The following is a 19,781-nucleotide window of genomic DNA, read 5'->3' as shown; positions in this document are numbered from 1 at the left end:
ACTAGAGATCACAACAGATTATATTTTGACACCACAGGTAACATAAATTTAAGAAGTATTTACCTGGTTGACAAGCATACTTGACAAACCCACAGATGCACAACACTGACAAAGAGAAAACTATTTGAAGTATAAATGTGCAATGAAAATAACAAGTGGTTTTTAAAATTTGATTTCAATTCATTTTCAAAAAATAACAAAAATAGCAAATTTGCGTGTAAATCATCTGAGGTCAACTCTATTATCACAAACATGTCAATATTTAAAACTATGAACAAACTTTGTTTTGTAGTTTTCTAAGAAACAACTGTGAGTGATGCTATATGAAGTGATTTTATTTGTTGAACAACAAACAGAAAACCTGATGATCAAAAACTGAAGAAGTTGAAAAGCTACTGACACTTTGGTTTAATCTGCACGCACCTCTATCTAGCTGCTACTAAACAGGATTAACTAAAAAAATAACAAATTAAAAATAAATAAATAAATAAATAAATATAAATAAATAATACTAATGTGCATAAAAAACTATGACAAGGCAGAGATAAAAATAGACAAATATCACAGACTGGATAAATACTGCAATTCTCCAATACTTTGTCATGTCCTGAAAGTCTAGTATTATCACAGACTGTATACAGAAATACTGCAACTCTCTGTTGCTCTGCCATGTCCTCAAAGTCTTCTGTTATCACAGATTCGAGACACAACTAGTAGTTTTCTCCAGCTTTTCCTCATCATCAAGCAGGGCCTGTATTCACAAAACTCCTATCTGAGTAAGCTTTCACTTTCATCTATTAATAAACGCCTTAGAACAAGCTGAATCAAACTAATGTTTAAGTTTTTCTTTGTCCCCAAGAAATACTAATAAGGAAAAAAAAAACGAATTTCAAAGTACTGGGACTGGATACAGAACTTTCTGGATTTGCACATTCCATGAGATATAAAGTTTATAGGAATGTTCATGAATATAAGCCCAGGTTCTCTTCACCATTTCATAATTCTTGTTTTGTCTGCATAATGTAATACAATTTTTTCTCTTCGAGATTACACAAAGTTTAGAACTACAGATGCCTTAAAGTGACCGTTAATGTTTGACACATCAGAAGAGTTAGAGCAAATGCTGTAGAATCAATGTACAGATTAATGAACTGCAGCCCCATCTTCTGGTAAAGTCAGCATGCATAATAAGAAAGCTAGAAGATGGGCAGCCCACACCAGAATTAACACATCAGGCACAGTCAACACTTGGGGACAGGAACAGCATGCCATATACAGCCACAGCTCTCTTACTTTTCCCCTAGTACAACTAACAGGGCCTTCTTGAAGTCTCCCTCGCATTCCTTTTCAACTGCCTTGGCGAGGTTTTCGCTATAAAGCTCCTGGAATCTTCCTTTTATTTCTGCTAGATCAATCTGTAAACAGAAAAGGAATTGCACTACATATTCACGCTTAAATCTAAGTTAAAGACCTGAAGATTTAATTGTATTAATACAATGTATAAAGATTGTTCAAAAAAAAAGAAAGGAATCAAAAGGGTTTAACAAGATACACTGGATGTAAGATACATGTATGCTTTTAAGAAGCTGAAACACAAACACAGATTGCTTACATGACAATATTTGGTTAATTTGTACATCCAAATTATGTTTATGCCAATTCCCACACAAATGACCAAATCAGAGTTCAGGACACATGAGTTTTGAAGATCACTAGTACTAATGCACTGACTGTAGAACTGAGCCTACCTCTGATCGCGTCACGATGATCCGGATGATCATCTTGTCATCTGCCCCAACGTCTTTCATCATACACTGGTTCAAACGAGATGCGTAGAAACCAACCACATCATCACAGGCTCGCACTAAAGGAGGAAAAAAGAAGCCAGATATCAAAATCACTACAAAACCAAAGCTGATTCAGCTCTTTATTCTGGGATGATAATCAATAAAGATTTTAACAATGATGCCAGAACCAAAATGTGACAAATCCATCAAAATGGGAACACCAATAAGTTTTTGTACTTCCTTTTGTAAATCTGTAGGCTGTATCCTGATATTGTGTTTCAAATTAGGTAAATTTAAAGAAAATGAATTTTCAAAGTTTGACCATTGGAAATTGGCCACAGCATGCCAGGCTGACCTGGCCAGGTGTACTTTCATCTCTTCAGCAATCCACAATTTATACAAGTACTTGTCTTGGCAGTGAACTTGCACACCAGAAGCCGAGCCAAGGGAGTTACATGTAACTGATAGTCATATTCAAAACACTAGCCGTACATGTACACTCACCGAGACCAATATATCCCTCCTCATCCTCCCTCAACATGGCTAACTTGATGCCTTCATACACATCATGACCAGCAATCTGAGAGCAAAAGTAAACCAATACCACTCAGGATTAGGGTCCTCAAATGGGCAGCCATAAAGGTACAGTTTTATTGAGTCATAAAATTAGTGTTACTGCAGACAACCATGGATGTTTATCTCTGATAGGAGCTGGTTACACTGTTACTACAGACAACCGTGGATGTTTATCTCTGGTAGGAGCTGGTTATACTGTTACTACAGACAACCGTGGATGTTTATCTCTGGTAGGAGCTGGTTACACTGTTACTACAGACAACCGTGGATGTTTATCTCTGGTAGGAGCTGGTTACACTGTTACCACAGACAACCATGGATGTTTATCTCTGGTAGGAGCTGGTTACACTGTTACCACAGACAACCGTGGATGTTTATCTCTGGTAGGAGCTGGTTACACTGTTACCACAGACAAGCGTGGATGTTTATCTCTGGTAGGAGCTGGTTACACTGTTACCACAGACAACTGTGGATGTTTATCTCTGGTAGGAACTGGTTACACTGTTACTACAGACAACCGTGGGTGTTTATCTCTGGTAGGAGCTGGTTACACTGTTACTACAGACAACTGTGGATGTTTATCTCTGGTAGGAAGTCCACATGTTCCTGTGAACTAGTATCATACATAGAGGTGACAGCTCCAGGAGAACTCACCTCAGTGTACTTGTCAAACGTTGCCTTGATCTGAGCCTTGTTTTGCTGAGTAATAAGATCCACCAGAGTCCCATCAGTAACACACAGTGACTTGGTCTCTTCCTGAAACAGCCATACAAAAACAAACCTCATGCTTATTTCATCTACTATGCAAAGTCCCATCAGTAACACACAGTGACTTGGTCTCTTCCTGAAACAGCCATACAAAAACAAACCTCACGCTTATTTCATCTACTATGCAGAGTCCCATCAGTAACACACAGTGACTTGGTCTCTTCCTGAAACAGCCATACAAAAACAAACCTCACGCTTATTTCATCTACTATGCAGAGTCCCATCAGTAACACACAGTGACTTGGTCTCTTCCTGAAACAGCCATACAAAAACAAACCTCACGCTTATTTCATCTACTATGCAGGGTCCCATCAGTAACACACAGTGACTTGGTGTCTTCCTGAAACAGCCATACAAAAACAAACCTCACGCTTATTTCATCTACTATGCAGGGTCCCATCAGTAACACACAGTGACTTGGTCTCTTCCTGAAACAGCCATACAAAAACAAACCTCACGCTTATTTCATCTACTATGCAGAGTCCCATCAGTAACACACAGTGACTTGGTCTTTTCCTGAAACAGCCATACAAAAACAAACCTCACGCTTATTTCATCTACTATGCAGAGTCCCATCAGTAACACGTAGTGACTTGGTCTCTTCCTGAAACAGCCATACAAAAACAAACCTCACGCTTATTTCATCTACTATGCAGAGTCCCATCAGTAACACATAGTGACTTGGTCTCTTCTTGAAACAGCCATACAAAAACAAACCATCAGTAATATAGCTAACAGGACACCAGGTCGTCCTCCAAGTCAAAAACAAACCTCATGCTTATTTCATCTACTATGCAGGGTCGGACATCTGTTGATGGAAGAGGAGAAGACTGTTACTTACCATGTACCTGACAAACTTTCTGGCAATAACGAGTGCTGAAGAAAATGGAGTCAAACATTCTATATTATACATGTACATGTAATAAATGAATGAATGGGTGAGATGTGGTTTTCAAATCTTCACAAAATGACAATATAACCAAATTAAATTAACTGAGAAAAACCTACATCATGAAAATGTGATGAGTAAAAGCATAAACACACATCCATTTTATACAATTTTACCTTGAACAGTTTTCTGGCATCTTCTTCTGCTTTTGTCTGATCTACTGCTGTACCCTCATCAATCTCAGCCTTAACAAGCTGTAAGAGCATCTGTTTGAAGACATTGCCAGTATCCACAGCCAGGTCGTCCTCCAGGTTTTTCTTGTAAGCTAACAGAAAAACACAGGTAAACACAGGTGCAACATACAGGTAGTAAAATAAAAAGATTCTTGTGAGGGCATTGCCAGTATCCACAGCCAAGTCGTCCTCCAGGTTCTGCTCATAAGCTATTACAGAAAAACACAGGTAAACACAGGTGCAACAAACAGGTGGTAAAATGAAAAGATTCTTGTGAAGGCATTGCCAGTATCCACAGCCAAGTCGTCCTCCAGGTTCTGCTCATAAGCTATTACAGAAAAACACAGGTTAACACAGGTGCAACATACAGGTGGTAAAATGAAAAGATTTTCGTGAAGGCATTGCCAGTATCCACAGCTATTTCAGGTTCTTCTTGTAGAACATAACAAAGGTAAACACAGGTGCAACATACATGTGGTAAAATAATAAGACTTTTTTAAAGGCATTGTTAGTGTCCACAGTCAGGTTCTCATCAAAGTTCTTCTTGTAAGCTAACAAGTAAACACAGGTGCAATAGTACAGGTGTGCAGTGTCAGTACAATAAGACTTTTGTGAAGGCATTGCCCTTCCAGGAAACAGGTAGACACTGGCGTAACAACACAGTATTAGAGGTATTGGCCAGCACTGGACAGAGAACTTTTTACTTGTAGATTCACCTGATTCGTAGTAACACATGTAGTAAGCAGTTGACAGTGTTCTCACAACAGCAACAGCAGCAGGAGCAATGGCTTACCTCGCTGATACTGATCCTTGACTGCTTTGATTTCCTAAAAGTAAAACATTAAGATTCCAAATTAATATTCTGCAGCCTTTCTTGTTTCTTAAAATAAAAGCATACCCTGTATTTCCTTTAATTCAATAAGACATTAAAAATAACTATTTGGCAGCTTCATTTTTACTGAAGTATTTACTGCATCTTGGTCATAGGAAATCTCAAAATTATTACTGATTTGAAAAATATTCAAAACTGTTTGAATACTTTAATTAATCAGACAAACTTGACCTTTCAATTCCAAATTCTGGAGTCTAAACACTGTCTAATGTTACAGCCATAATCACACCCACTGGTGCTGGCTGACGTACTTTGGGTGTTCTAGTTCCAGAGTCTGGAGTCTAACCACTGCCTAATGTTACAGGTATAATCACACCCACTGGTGCTGATGGAGGTACATTGGGTGTTCTAGTTCCAGATTCTGGAGTCTAACCACTGCCTAATGTTACAGGTATAATCACACCCACTGGTGCTGATGGAGGTACTTTGGGTGTTCTAGTTCCAGATTCTGGAGTCTAACCACTGCCTAATGTTACAGGTATAATCACATCCACTGGTGCTGTGCGAGGTACTTTGGGTGTTCTCATTCAAGAGTCTGGAGTCTAACCACTGCCTAATGTTACAGCCATGATCCCACCCACTGGTGCTGATGGAGGTACTTTGGGTCTTCTAGTTCCAGAGTCTGGAGTCTAACCACTACCTAATGTTACAGGTATAATCACACCCACTGGTGCTGATGGAGGTACTTTGGGTGTTCTCATTCCAGATTCTGGAGTCTAACCACTGCCTAATGTTACAGGTATAATCACACCCACTGGTGCTGATGGAGGTACATTGGGTGTTCCAGTTCCAGAGCCTGGAGTCTAACCACTGCCTAATGTTACAGGTATAACCACACCCACTGGTGCTGATGGAGGTACATTGGGTGTTCTCATTCCAGACTCTGGAGTCTAACCACTGCCTAATGTTACAGGTATAATCACACCCACTGGTGCTGATCGTGGTACTCTGAATGTTCTCATTCCAGATTCTGGAGTCTAACCACTGCCTAATGTTACAGGTATAATCACACCCACTGGTGCTGATGGAGGTACATTGGGTGTTCTCATTCCAGAGCCTGGAGTCTAACCACTGCCTAATGTTACAGGTATAACCACACCCACTGGTGCTGATGGAGGTACATTGGGTGTTCTCATTCCAGACTCTGGAGTCTAACCACTGCCTAATGTTACAGGTATAATCACACCCACTGGTGCTGATGGAGGTACTTTGGGTGTTCTCATTCCAGAGTCTGGAGTCTAACCACTGCCTAATGTTACAGGTATAATCACACCCACAGGTGCTGATGGAGGTACATTGGGTGTTCTCATTCCAGATTCTGGAGTCTAACTACTGCCTAATGTTACAGCCATGATCACACCCACTGGTGCTGATGGAGGTACTTTGGGTCTTCTAGTTCCAGAGTCTAGAGTCTAACCAGTGCCTACTGTTACAGCCATGATCACACCCACTGGTGCTGATGGAGGTACTTTAAGTGTTCTCATTCCAGAGTCTGGAGTCTAACCACTACCTAATGTTACAGCCATAATCACACCCACTGGTGCTGATGGACGTACTTTGGGTGTTCTCATTCCAGAGTCTGGAGTCTAACCACTGCCTAATGTTACAGGTATAATCACACCCACAGGTGCTGATGGAGGTACATTGGGTGTTCTAGTTCCAGATTCTGGAGTCTAACTACTGCCTAATGTTACAGGTATAATCACACCCACTGGTGCTGATGGAGGTACTTTGGGTGTTCTAGTCCCAGATTCTGGAGTCTAACCACTGCCTAATGTTACAGCCATGATTACACCCACTGGTGCTGATGGAGGTACATTGGGTGTTCTAGTTCCAGATTCTGGAGTCGAACTACTGCCTAATGTTACAGCGATGATCACACCCACTGGTGCTGATGGAGGTACACTGGGTGTTCTAGTTCCAGATTCTGGAGTCTAACTACTGCCTAATGTTACAGCCATGATCACACCCACTGGTGGTGATGGAGGTACATTGGGTGTTCTAGTTCCAGATTCTGGAGTCGAACTACTGCCTAATGTTACAGCCATAATCACACCCACTGGTGCTGATGGAGGTACATTGGGTGTTCTAGTTCCAGATTCTGGAGTCTAACCACTGCCTAGCCATGATCATACCCACTGGTGCTGATGGAGGTACATTGGGTGTTCTAGTTTCAGATTCTGGAGTCGAACTACTGCCTAATGTTACAGGTATAATCACACCCACTGGTGCTGATGGAGGTACCTTGAGGGTTCTGGTGAGTAACATTCCAAGCAGTGTGGCCTCGTCTGTGCCCAGTCCCCGGACAGCATCGTTAAGACAGTAAGCTTCATACTCCTGGGGGGTCATCATCAGGGCCAGAATCAGCTCCTCAAAATCACCACTTAACTCAGACTTCAGGTCCTCAACCAGATCCTGTAGCAGACATGCATATAGACGGTGATTAAGTACACTTAAACATGTCCTGATTAATGTATATGTATGTATACAGTGGTTATTACAAGTACAATTTACCAGGTCCTGCATCACAAATGCATGTAGACAGTGATTAAGTACACTTAACCAGGTCCTGCATCAGGCATGCATGTAGACAGTGATTAAGTACACTTACCAGACCCTTTATCAGACATGCATGCAGACAGTGATTAAGTACGCTCAAGCAAGTCCTGCATCAGGCATGCGTGTCGCCAGTGATTAAGTACACTCAACTACATGCAAGTTCTGCATCAGACATGTATGTAGACAGTGATTAAGTATACTTACCAGACCCTTTATCAGACATGCATGCAGACAGTGATTAAGTATGCTCAAGCAAGTCCTGCATCAGACATGTATGTAGACAGTGATTAAGTACACTTAACCAGATCCTTTATCAGACAGGCATGAAGACAGTGATTAAGTACTTAATGAGGTCATGCATCAGAAATGCATGTAGACAACGATTAAGTGCACTCATATGATATCTCATTAAAAAGTAGATACACATGCATGTCTTTTACATGTGCTTAAAACATTGCTCAATTCACAAATTTTCCCAATTACTTTAATGTGACCTGTTTAAATTCTGTTTACAGCTTACAACTATACATAAAAATTTGAAGTATTACAAGAGTACATGTAGCTTTTACCATCTAAAAGCGGTTTTGTTGTAACAATTCAAGCACCTGTCGCAACCTGTTTTTATTACGTATAACTTCAACCCAAGCCAAACTCACCTACATGTCTGTTGTTCCAGCTCCTGATTACCCACATGAACACCCTACACCACCCAACCCAACACCCAGCCAAACACCTCCACCCACACCACAGCTCACCCTACACCACCCAACCCAACACCCAGCCAAACACCTCCACCCACACCACAGCTCACCCTACACCACCCAACCCAACACCCAGCCAAACACCTCCACCCACACCACAGCTCACCCTACACCACCCAACTCAACACCCAGCCAAACACCTCCACCCACACCACAGCTCACCCTACACCACCCAACCCAACACCCAGCCAAACACCTCCACCCACACCACAGCTCACCCTACACCACCCAACTCAACACCCAGTCAAACACCTCCACCCACACCACAGCTCACCCTACACCACCCAACTCAACACCCAGCCAAACACCTCCACCCACACCACAGCTCACCCTACACCACCCAACTCAACACCCAGCCAAACACCTCCACCCACACCACAGATCACCCTACACCACCCAACTCAACACCCAGCCAAACACATCCACCCACACCACAGATCACCCTACACAGCTCACCCTACACCACCCAACCCAACACCCAGCCAAACACCTCCACCCACACCACAGCTCACATTACATCACCCAACTCAACACCCAGCCAAACACCTCCACCCACACCACAGCTCACCCTACACCACCCAACTCAACACCCAGCAAAACACCCACACCACACCACAGCTCACCCTACACCACCCAACCCAACACCCAGCCAAACACCTCCACCCACACCAAAGCCCACCCTACATCACCCAACCCAACACCCAGCCAAACACCTCCACCCACACCACAGCTCACCCTACACCACCCAACCCAACACCCAGCCAAACACCTCCATCCACACCACAGCTCACCCTACACCACCCAACCCAACACCCAGTCAAACACCTCCACCCACACCACCCAACCCAACACCCAGTCAAACACCTCCACCCACACCACAGCTCACCCTACACCACCCAACCCAACACCCAGCCAAACACCTCCACCCACACCACAGCTCACCCTACACCACCCAACCCAACACCCAGCCAAACACCCACACCACACCATGCACTACAGCTATTCTGTTATGACAAGCTTAAGTAAACCACATCACCAACACTCATTCTGGTGCAGATGATAACACTGTAAATTGTAACTTGTTAGAAATAACTGCTTACTTTTCTGTATCAGCAGGAGGATTTAATAGTGACAAAGTGTATTTCAGTGATAAAATACAAGCACAGGTATGAGCACCAATTCACAACACATAAATCATACTAACTGAAAGACAGCACAAAGGCAAAGACAGCATATATAATACATCATTAAACTCAGGTTGAACAGAGAAGACAGAATTATGTTACTGAAAATACATCATTATTATCATGTGTTTTCACAATATTACACTGTAACTACATCGTTACTGTCATGTGTTGTTATGATATTACAATGTGTCTACATCATAATTGTCATGTGTCATTACAATATTACACTGTAACTACATTGTTACTGTCATGTGTTGTTATGATATTACAATGTGTCTACATCATAATTGTCATGTGTGATTACAATATTACACTGTAAGTAAATCTTCATTGTCATGTGTTGTTATGATATTACAATGTGTCTACATCATAATTGTCATGTGTCATTACAATATTACACTGTAAGTACATCTTCATTGTCATGTGTTGTTATGATATTACAATGTGTCTACATCATAATTGTCATGTGTCATTGCGATATTACACTGTAAGTACATTGTTATTATCATATGTTATCATGACAGTACACTGTACATGTATCTTGTACAAAATAACAAACAATTCTACATTTTTTATTCTTCAAAAAACAAATATGGAACATAACTTCTCAAATAAGTTTAATTTTATTAGTGTTAATAATTCCAATTTTTCCCTCAAATTCTTGTTGACTTGCTATTAGGTAAAAGGTGTTATTAGAGTGAGTGCAGTGTTGGTAGTGAATAAACATCACCAAACAGAGAAAAACAAAAATATTTTATGGACCAAAGAAACCACTATATGTATGTGTCGTATCAAAAACAAAAGGGCTGAGCTCCTAAATTTTTAATTGAATGAAATTTACCTCAATGAATATACCAAATTATCAGCCAACTGATTTGTGTTTTTCGAGATAAATGTAATAAGACTGTTGATATGGTTAGTTTTATTGTGCATCACACAACATGTATGTGCCACCTACCAGTGTTAATTAAATGATGTTAGACCATTCTAGAGGTAATGACACTGGTATAATAACTAAAGCTTGAAGCAGGGACTAGCTCCTCTGATATGTCAGAGTGGAGGGACAAACTGCCATCTACAACCTTCAAATTTAAACAGAGAAAAATAAAGCAAATATTAGGGATGTTTGCCTGAACAATAACTGCCTTCAATGCGGTTTATTTTCTACACATATACAGAAAATGATTTGTACTTCTACACAAATGATTTAAAATAGAATACATGGACAGATTACTGCTCCATGTAACTGTACAAGCATAAGCTGAGATGAAGTATGCATATCTGTACCATAACATCACACATTTGAATCCATGCAGCTACATGTACATGTACACTACTCAAGCACGAATGAAACTACTTTATAACAACATGTACAATACAAATGTACTTGCATGAACCTACCATTTGAACTTTTTTTACCTTTCATTTGATTTTCCATTGACATCCAATTTAAACATTCCAGCCCCAGTTAACAAAGCAAACAATCTGTACTTACTCTGTTATATTTTTTGCTGTAAGCCGCTTTAATCTCTTGTCTCTGACTATTGCTGTGGCGAGGTAAAATCTGGACAATGTCATTCTCATTTGTTCCCAGTCCGTCCATAGCCTTGAACAATTTGTCAGCGTCTTTCTCAGCGCTGAAGTCTTTAGCTGGATGAACAGTTCCCGCTGAGTTGGAGTCAGAGTCTGACGACTTCCCCGCCTTGGTTTTTTCTCGTTTCTGCACAGACTGTTTTGTTTTAGCCCTTTCCTCTTGTTCTCGTTTATGTTTAGCCTCGGCCATGACTCTCTTGCCAGGCTGGTTGAGTGGGTTAGATTTGACAGCTGCAGCCTCATCTCTCTTCTCCAGTTTCCTCGCCTCTGGTTTTCTCACCTCTGGTTTCTTCACTTGAGTTGTTTGCTGGTTACCTACAGGCTTTCTCGTCCCCTGTGTCTGTGGGAATACCATGTCAAATAAACACATCCACCAGAGAATATTCTCTGAACAGACATCAACAAAATGGCACTGTCAGTGGTGCCGACATCACACATTATCTGTGACAATTTCTGCAATTTACAACAAGCAATACAAACATTTCTCAATGTTTTTGCAAAAATAATAAGCAGCTTTTCAATTTTCCATGCCAACATCTGTCTGACATTTAATGTCTTTCAAAAGAACCTAAAAAAACCCCACAAATGTCTATTTCAGTAATGCTGAATGTGACCGACCTTAGCTTTGCTATTCTGGCTGGGGGCAGGTCTGTTTGCTAACTCTCGCAGCACCTGCAGGGTCACATGAGGGCCCCTGGAGCTGATGTCCTCTGATAACTCCTTACCGTACCTCTTCTTATATACCTTTCTCGTGGCTGGCATGTCCGTCTACAATAGTTATGTCAACAGATTTAGACAGTACAAATGAATTTATGTTATCCTCCCAAGAGAGTAGTTACCTCTGCTAAGATTTTGTGCTAATTGACAGCCTGTGGCAATTCTATACATTTAATGGTTATGGATGGATTTGGACAACTTGTGTGCATTACCTGGCTTTGGCCAAGCACCAATCCTCAAAAATTTGTTGGTGATATTGATATGGATGGGGACCAGCCATTCACTAAGTGATTCTTCATCAATGTGAGAGACTGCACAAATGCTGAGCACTGTCCCTTTCTATGTAGCTGTGAGGTTTGAATCTTATGATGATTACTAGTTGTTTTCTGCATTAACTTAACGAGAAGAGAAGAAAACAACATCAACAGGTAAATCTTACCTCTGCTCTGGAGACCAGGATATTCACAAAGGATGGATCATCCAACTTCTTACAGGCATGGAGTTTCTCACAGAAGTACATCTGAGGGCCTTTAGAGCAGTTAACTGTAAAAACAAGAGCTTGTCTGATTTCTCTCCAGATCTGCTCCGTTCACGCCCAGTTAACATTTGGTGTTTACATATTCCAATTAGGTGATCACTGTTCAATGCCACAGTCAACAACACTGGGTATTTAAAAAACATTTACAAATCTTTCACATCAAGTACTGTAATTCTTCTTATTTTAAGGACAGATATTAATACTGCTGAAACCTAAAATTTTACACTTCATTTAGGGTCATAGCCAGATTCACCTAGGTAAAGTTCACACTTTGTTTAGGGTCATAACCAGTAAAGTTAATTTATTTACTTGATGCTGGTTTATGCCGTGCTTGAGAATATTTCACTGTAGGTGACCAGCATTATGGAAGGAGGAAATCTGCAGCATGCTGATGACAGACCCTCCATGTACAATCAGAGAGGAAGCCAGCATGAACCGGGCATGGATTCACAGCGGCCGCATTAGTGAGGGGCTCCTGGGTTATTACACTGTGCTAGCACACTAACCACCTGAGCCACGGAGGCCCCCAGCAGCATGTTGCTGACAGACCCTCCATGTACAATCAGAGAAGAAGCCAGCATGAATCGGGCATGGATTCACAGCAGCCGCATTAGTGAGGGGCTTCTGGGTTATTACACTGTGCTAGCACACTAACCACCTGAGCCAAGGAGGCCCCCAGCAGCATGTTGCTGACAGATCCTCCATGTACAATCAGAGAAGAAGCCAGCATGAATCGGGCATGGATTCACAGCAGCCGCATTAGTGAGGGGCTCCTGGGTTATTACACTGTGCTAGCACACTAACCACCTGAGCCACGGAGGCCCCCTGCAGCATGTTGCTGACAGACCCTCCATGTACAATCAGAGAGGAAGCCAGCATGAACCGGGCATGGATTCACAGCAGCCGCATTAGTGAGGGGCTTCTGGGTTATTACATTGTGCTAGCACACTAACCACCTGAGCCACGGAGGCCCCCAGCAGCATGTTGCTGACAGACCCTCCATGTACAATCAGAGAAGAAGCCAGCATGAATCGGGCATGGATTCACAGCGGCCGCATTAGTGAGGGGCTCCTGGGTTATTACACTGTGCTAGCACACTAACCACCTGAGCCACGGAGGCCCCCAGCAGCATGTTGCTGACAGACCCTCCATGTACAATCAGAGAAGAAGCCAGCAAGAACTGGGCATGGATTCATAGCGGCCGCATTAGTGAGGGGCTCCTTGGTCATTACGCTGTGCTAGTACACTAACCACCTGAGCCACAGAGGCCCCCAGCAGCATGTTGCTGACAGACCCTCCATGTACAATCAGAGAAGAAGCCAGCATGAATCGGGCATGGATTCACAGCGGCCGCATTAGTGAGGGCTCCTGGGTTTTTACGCTGTGCTAGTACACTAACCACCTGAGCCACGGAGGCCCCCAGCAGCATGTTGCTGACAGATCCTCCATGTACAATCGGAGAGGAAGCCAGCATGAATCGGGCATGGATTCACAGCGGCCGCATTAGTGAGAGGCTCTTGATCACTGTGCTGCTCTAGTAGGTTAAAAACAAAGCGCCTTCCTCTGCCCCTCAAACCCTCAGAGAAAAGTAATATCACCTCTTCTTATCTGCAAAATTAAGATTTATGAATCCAAGTACAATGGGGGAATTAAACCTTGAGACAGGAGACTTACCCAGTGTTGACACTGCTTCTACATAATCCTCCGCATCGTGACAATCATGGCGTACAGACACCAAAATGTCCTTACCACCAGATATCTGACAAATCAAACATAAAAGTTATGATTATAAATCAAGATCAACTTTTCGTAATTTTTGGTATAATTACAAAATTTCTCAAACACCCCTTTTCATTTTTACATGAGTATTTCAGAAAGTTTGGTTTCCACTACAAGAACTACAAAACCATCTATGTTTATAATAAAACCACAGAAGAGTTACCATCTCTAATTAGATGCTCCTGTACAGATATCCTCATACAACAACTACATGTGAGGTCACCTTGAATAAAGAGTTCTTACCTGTTTGAACATATTAAGGATGACTTTAAATTGAGCAGAATTTCTCTGTTCGACAAGTTTAATGAACTTTCCAGTATCACTGGTCCATCGCCCTTCTCCTGACTGTCAATATACACATGTAAATACAAAACAATCAATGTTTAATGGTGGAAAATAACTGCTGACATTAAATTTTCATACGCGGTAAACATTTTGGGAGCTAATAATGGACACCTGAATTCACAAATTTATTTCATGTATGTCACATTGCCTTCTAGTCTCAACACATCCACATACAGAATACCAATGATTTTTTTACTTACAGCATCTATGAGAAGTGAAGACACAGGATAGGGGGAAACATTACCACATGTAAAGTGCATATACTTGTACATTACACATGGTGTATTTCAAGTCTCATTTTAATGTATATCAGAATGGAGCACAACTGGAGAACAACTGAAACACGGGTCTGCACAAATCAAAGCTTAATAACTCTAGCAAATCCTCACATGTCCACTCCACTCACTTTACTTCTAAAAAAGTCTATCTCACCTCAAACAACTCCCTGGCATCTTTCTCTGCCTCATCTTCATTGAAATCATTGGACTCCATTCTACCACCCTGCACCCAGAAAAACACACATGTATATGTATTACTAAAGGAAAGCTCCACAGGCTTAATTAATGGGATACATATAAACACAATGGTTAAAACAAAAGCTACATTTTGTGAAAAGCAAATGTTAAAACACTGAGTCCATACTAATTTCTTGGAAGGGTGATCGATACACAGTAGGCAAATGATTTAACATGAATAAATTTATTCTTAAAATGAAGTCTTGTGTCACAGATGATATACAATATGTAAGTTGTGGTGAGATTTATAAGGAAGAAGATCCTTCCCTGTTAAATCCATGCCCATACTCCAGGCACACCACAAACCTCCTCAGAAGATGACTGACTTCCTCAGGTTAGCTAACTGAGCCACCAAAGACTAGCAAGTCAAAGTATACTTTACTACACAAAAGAGAGATCACCTTGAGCAGTGTCAGTAAGAGCAATTGCACAGGATTCTTTGTCTTCTCTGAAATGTCACTCTCCAAGCTGATGGCGTATTCTGCAGTGCAATAACCACAATGCAAATTAGCGTTCACTCAGTTACAGTAGGGTGCAATTGATAGATGAACTGAAAAACTGGCACACGGTTCATTCCACTGAGACTGACAAAAAATTCATTAAATGCATGACATTTATTTACATTTCCTGTTTAACAATGTCTGCAGACCATAACTAATAGCCCATTTATCATTTTAAAAAAAATCAATTTTACCTTTCCTATAAGCTTCCTTTAAGTTGTTCAAAGAGTTTGTATTCCTGGTGCATAGTATTTCTACTACTGATGAAATGTCTTTGTTCTGTAAAGAAAACAAAACTGAACATAAAGCATAAATAAAAACAATAATGAAAAAAATTTAGCCATTAAGCCATTGAGCCATTAAGCACTTGAGCCATTAAGCAGGACACCATATCTCCACCTTGGCACAGAATGTGCGTCTCAACCATTAGGCAGGACACCATATCTGCACCTTGGCACAGAATGTGCGTCTCAACCATTAGGCAGGACACCATATCTGCACCTTGGCACAGAATGTGTACCTCAACCATTATGCAGGGCACCATATCCGCATCTGGCCAAAGAATGACGTGTGATTGGGCCATTAGGCAGGACACCTTGGCACAGAATGTCTGCCTCAACCATTACTTAGGACACCATATCTCCACCTTGGCACAGAATGTGTTTCTCAACCATTAGGCAGGACACCATATCCGCACCTAGGCACAGAATGTGTGCCTCAACCATTAGGCAGGACACCATATCTGCACCTAGGCACAGAATGTGTGCCTCAACCATTAGGCAGGACACCATATCTGCACCTTGGCACAGAATGTGTGAATCAAACATTAGGCAGAATACCATATCTGCACCTTGGCATAGAATCTGTGCCTCAACCATTAGGCAGGACGCCACAGCACCTTGCTATGTACCTGTAATAATGAATGCTGGTGCAACAAGTATCTGTCTCACACTTCCTCCTGTTAGTGAATGACTTTCTCTACTAATTGGAAAGACCTACAACCCTCGTATAACAATGTTTATGAACGTGACCGTCGGATGTATACACTGTACTAGCATCATCAACCCTTGTGTTACCTCTAAAGCACTGTGAACAGTTGACACATCTGAGGCCTCTTTCTCTGTTAACAATGCGTTGATCAGAGGAACCCATGGCTCTCTCAACCCTTGTCGTAATTCCAACATCAAGTCCTGAAAATACAAAAGAAATGAATACATAGTGATCGTTAGATTACAGCACATGACTAAATGGGTTGTAATTGCAGTGGGCTTTCTCCTGTTTAATACATATTTGCACTAACCAGAGCTACCCTGTATATTGATTTTTCAGACCCACAGCATAGCAGGAAGACAGCTACGCTCCACTGAGTTACCCCCCTTGTGTTCACTCTCCCAGGTGTGCTTCGAGCTAGCTGTGTTATGGTGGAACATCTGCACATAACCTACAGACTGCATGAATCAAAAGACGAGGCCCCATGCATCAAAAACTTCACATTATGACCTTGCTGCTGTGATGTGACCCGAGAGGTAATACAGTAAAGACCTCATATACATCACTTCTGAATAGTTTCTACGATGTCACTGCTGAATGCTACATGTTGTTGTTTAGGTGATTTCTTGTGGACTTACCAAGTCATACAGATCTCGGAATTTGGACTTTGTCTGCATTCTCTGCTGGTAGCTTCGTCTCACCAAAGTTCTGATAAACACGTCCTCTGGTTTATCTAATAAAAGTAATTGTCAAGGAACATAGAGATAAAACTTCCACTGCTCAGTGTATGTACAAGTAGCACCACAAAAAATAATTTATATCCAACAACTTTGATTCAAAAGATTGTTATTACCAAATTTGATGCCATTCAATTTTTACCATGTTACACAAGACCCACAACAAAAACATTATTACATGCACCTACCCAGTTCCTTGCATATTCTGAACAGCTGTTTGGCATCTGATTCTGCAAGAGTAGTCCCCCCTTCACTCTGTGGCGGAACAAGCAAACGTGCTACACACATGCACAGTGTTCAATTTTAATTTTAGCATTCTTTTACATTGAATTTAAACATTGTCTCATTGGTGTTTATGCTTCTAATTATTACACACTTTGCAAAACCTGTATTACACATGCAAGCATGAGAATATAATTAAAGGTGTACGGCAAACACTTAGGGATTCTGTATTCGTTTTAATGTTTAACAGTAAACAAATTTAGCTGAGTTAAAAACCTGCAATGGTTAAAGAAAATGAGCACAGATAAACAAAAACAATGTAAAAACAGACTATTCATCAACACACACAATAAGTCAAAAACACAAACAGCAATAAATCAATAAAAATGATAACCACGGAAACAATTACAACAACAACAACTATAAATATCATCATATTTTTTATGCTAAGAAAGTGTGGGATACACATACACAACTAAAAACAGCAATGCAATTTAATTTCACAATAATTCATTATACGAATAACCCATAAACAAAAGTAGGCTATAATTAAATAAAGCATAAAGAATCATGAAAACATGAACAGAAAAAAACCAGTGACTGACATACATGTACGTGTCTGCAGCACATGACATAACAAGCACATGTAAAAGGTAAACAATTGCCTGGCTGAACACGCTGACAGCATCTTCTGCTCTGTTAGTTCTGATGGACTGAACAGAACGCTGCGACTCTTTCACAGATCTTCTCTCCATTGATTGGCTACTTGTAGTTGAGGCATTTCCCACAGAATTTACCCGTTCATCACCACCACTAGAACGACTATTAGCAGTTGACTCGGCATGTTTAGAAGACATCAGGTCTGTGAGCTGGCCTTCACTTTGCTCACCAGGTGTGGGTTGGCCTTCGCTTTGCTCACCAGGTGTGGGGTGGCCTTCGCTTTGCTCACCAGGTGTGGGTTGATCTTCACTTTGCTCAACTGGTGTCTGTTGGCCTTTACCTTGCTCAACTGGTGTCTGTTGCCCTTTGGTTTGCTCACCTGGTGTTGGTTGGTCTTCTTTGGATGAAAACTTCTTTTCACCTGATGCATTTGGCTCAGATGCAATATTCTCATCTTGATCATCACCATTATCAACAGAATTTGATGCTAAGCTTGTTGACTCAGATACAGTTGCTTCAGGTTTTGCTTGTCCATATTCCCCCGTTTCTGGATCCTCCACTTGATTCTTACTTGCTGGTTGGTTATCTCCCCTGACAATGGCATTCTCACTTGTCCATGAATCCCTCCTTACAGAGCCTGACCTACTCTCTGTATCCTCTGACAAATTCTCTTTGGATTTGAGTGAAGATAAAGACTTACGGCTCTCATTGGCTTTTTTCTGCTGGGCTTTTATCAGTTTTTGCTTAGCTTCATACTGAAATAGAATGAATTTATACAGCCCAATATGAAATTAAGGTAATAGTTTGAACAGATGTATAAGGGAAAAATAGAGAATGCCATCTTGATGCAGAAGCTGAAATAGTTTTTAGTTAAACAAAAATACTGTCTGAATAGAATAAAACATGCTTATAAGGTAATTATTTATTCATTTGACTGGTGTTTTACATCGTACTCAAGAATATTTCACTTATACACCGGCAGCCAGCATGATGGAGCTAGAAACCAGGAAGAAACCTTCCAATTTATAATTGCTGAGGAAGCAAGCATGAGCTGGACTTAACTTACAGCAACTGTATTGGTGAGAGGCACCTGGGTTATTGCACCAGGATGGCACATTAGCTAAATTGAAGGTATTAAAACCACCTAAAATTTTGCCCATGGCTATGTTGCCTCATTCTGAATGTTCTACTGATCCTAGAAAGTTGTTTTGAAGCTAGTTTGCAAAGTATGGTAATATCCTACTGGTAAAAAAAATCAGTTTCAGTACCAAAAGTAATATTTTCTGAAATTTATTTGTCTCTAAAAATAAACTTTTGGTTTCATTTATCATGTTAACTTTATTTCCTCACTAGTATACACATGTATACAAATTTCACTGCATTCACTGTAAGATAAAACTTTTCTCATTACTTATGTTACTCTGGTTTCAGGATTGAGAAGAGACGTGGAAAAGCAACAATATTTGAACTGAAATGCTAAGATAATTATACTATTAAAGGTAAGTTCTACAGCAATACCATGCACGAGCTGTA

At 41.0% G+C, this 19,781-nt stretch overlaps 1 protein-coding gene across 2 annotated transcripts in view; it reads right to left on the bottom strand.

The window, feature by feature from the left end:
• Positions 1-670: 670 nt before the first annotated feature.
• The window catches only part of LOC135466200 (annexin A6-like), a 55,716-nt gene continuing 36,605 nt past the window's right edge, over positions 671-19,781 (bottom strand). Inside the window, exons 9-26 of one of the 2 annotated variants that reach the window (XM_064743599.1) lie at positions 17,555-17,621; positions 17,268-17,362; positions 16,716-16,829; positions 15,834-15,918; positions 15,541-15,620; positions 15,057-15,125; positions 14,523-14,624; positions 14,175-14,259; positions 12,402-12,505; positions 11,864-12,013; positions 11,148-11,585; positions 7,390-7,560; positions 5,047-5,080; positions 4,197-4,345; positions 3,018-3,119; positions 2,292-2,367; positions 1,749-1,864; positions 671-1,415 (exon numbers count right to left, since the gene is read on the bottom strand). In XM_064743599.1, coding sequence (XP_064599669.1) covers positions 1,290-1,415; positions 1,749-1,864; positions 2,292-2,367; positions 3,018-3,119; positions 4,197-4,345; positions 5,047-5,080; positions 7,390-7,560; positions 11,148-11,585; positions 11,864-12,013; positions 12,402-12,505; positions 14,175-14,259; positions 14,523-14,624; positions 15,057-15,125; positions 15,541-15,620; positions 15,834-15,918; positions 16,716-16,829; positions 17,268-17,362; positions 17,555-17,621 — 2,163 coding nt within the window. In that variant the 3' untranslated portion in view covers positions 671-1,289. Of the gene's footprint in view, positions 1,416-1,748; positions 1,865-2,291; positions 2,368-3,017; positions 3,120-3,415; positions 3,560-4,196; positions 4,346-5,046; positions 5,081-7,389; positions 7,561-11,147; positions 11,586-11,863; positions 12,014-12,401; positions 12,506-14,174; positions 14,260-14,522; positions 14,625-15,056; positions 15,126-15,540; positions 15,621-15,833; positions 15,919-16,715; positions 16,830-17,267; positions 17,363-17,554; positions 17,622-19,781 lie in introns of those variants that run through there. The other variant, XM_064743600.1, reaches the window with a different exon arrangement.

This window comes from Liolophura sinensis, chromosome 6 (assembly GCF_032854445.1).
Source record: "Liolophura sinensis isolate JHLJ2023 chromosome 6, CUHK_Ljap_v2, whole genome shotgun sequence".
Taxonomy (NCBI): Eukaryota; Metazoa; Mollusca; class Polyplacophora; order Chitonida; family Chitonidae; genus Liolophura; species Liolophura sinensis.
Note: the sequence above shows the minus strand (reverse complement) of the source record. Positions and strands in the feature narration are given on the sequence as shown.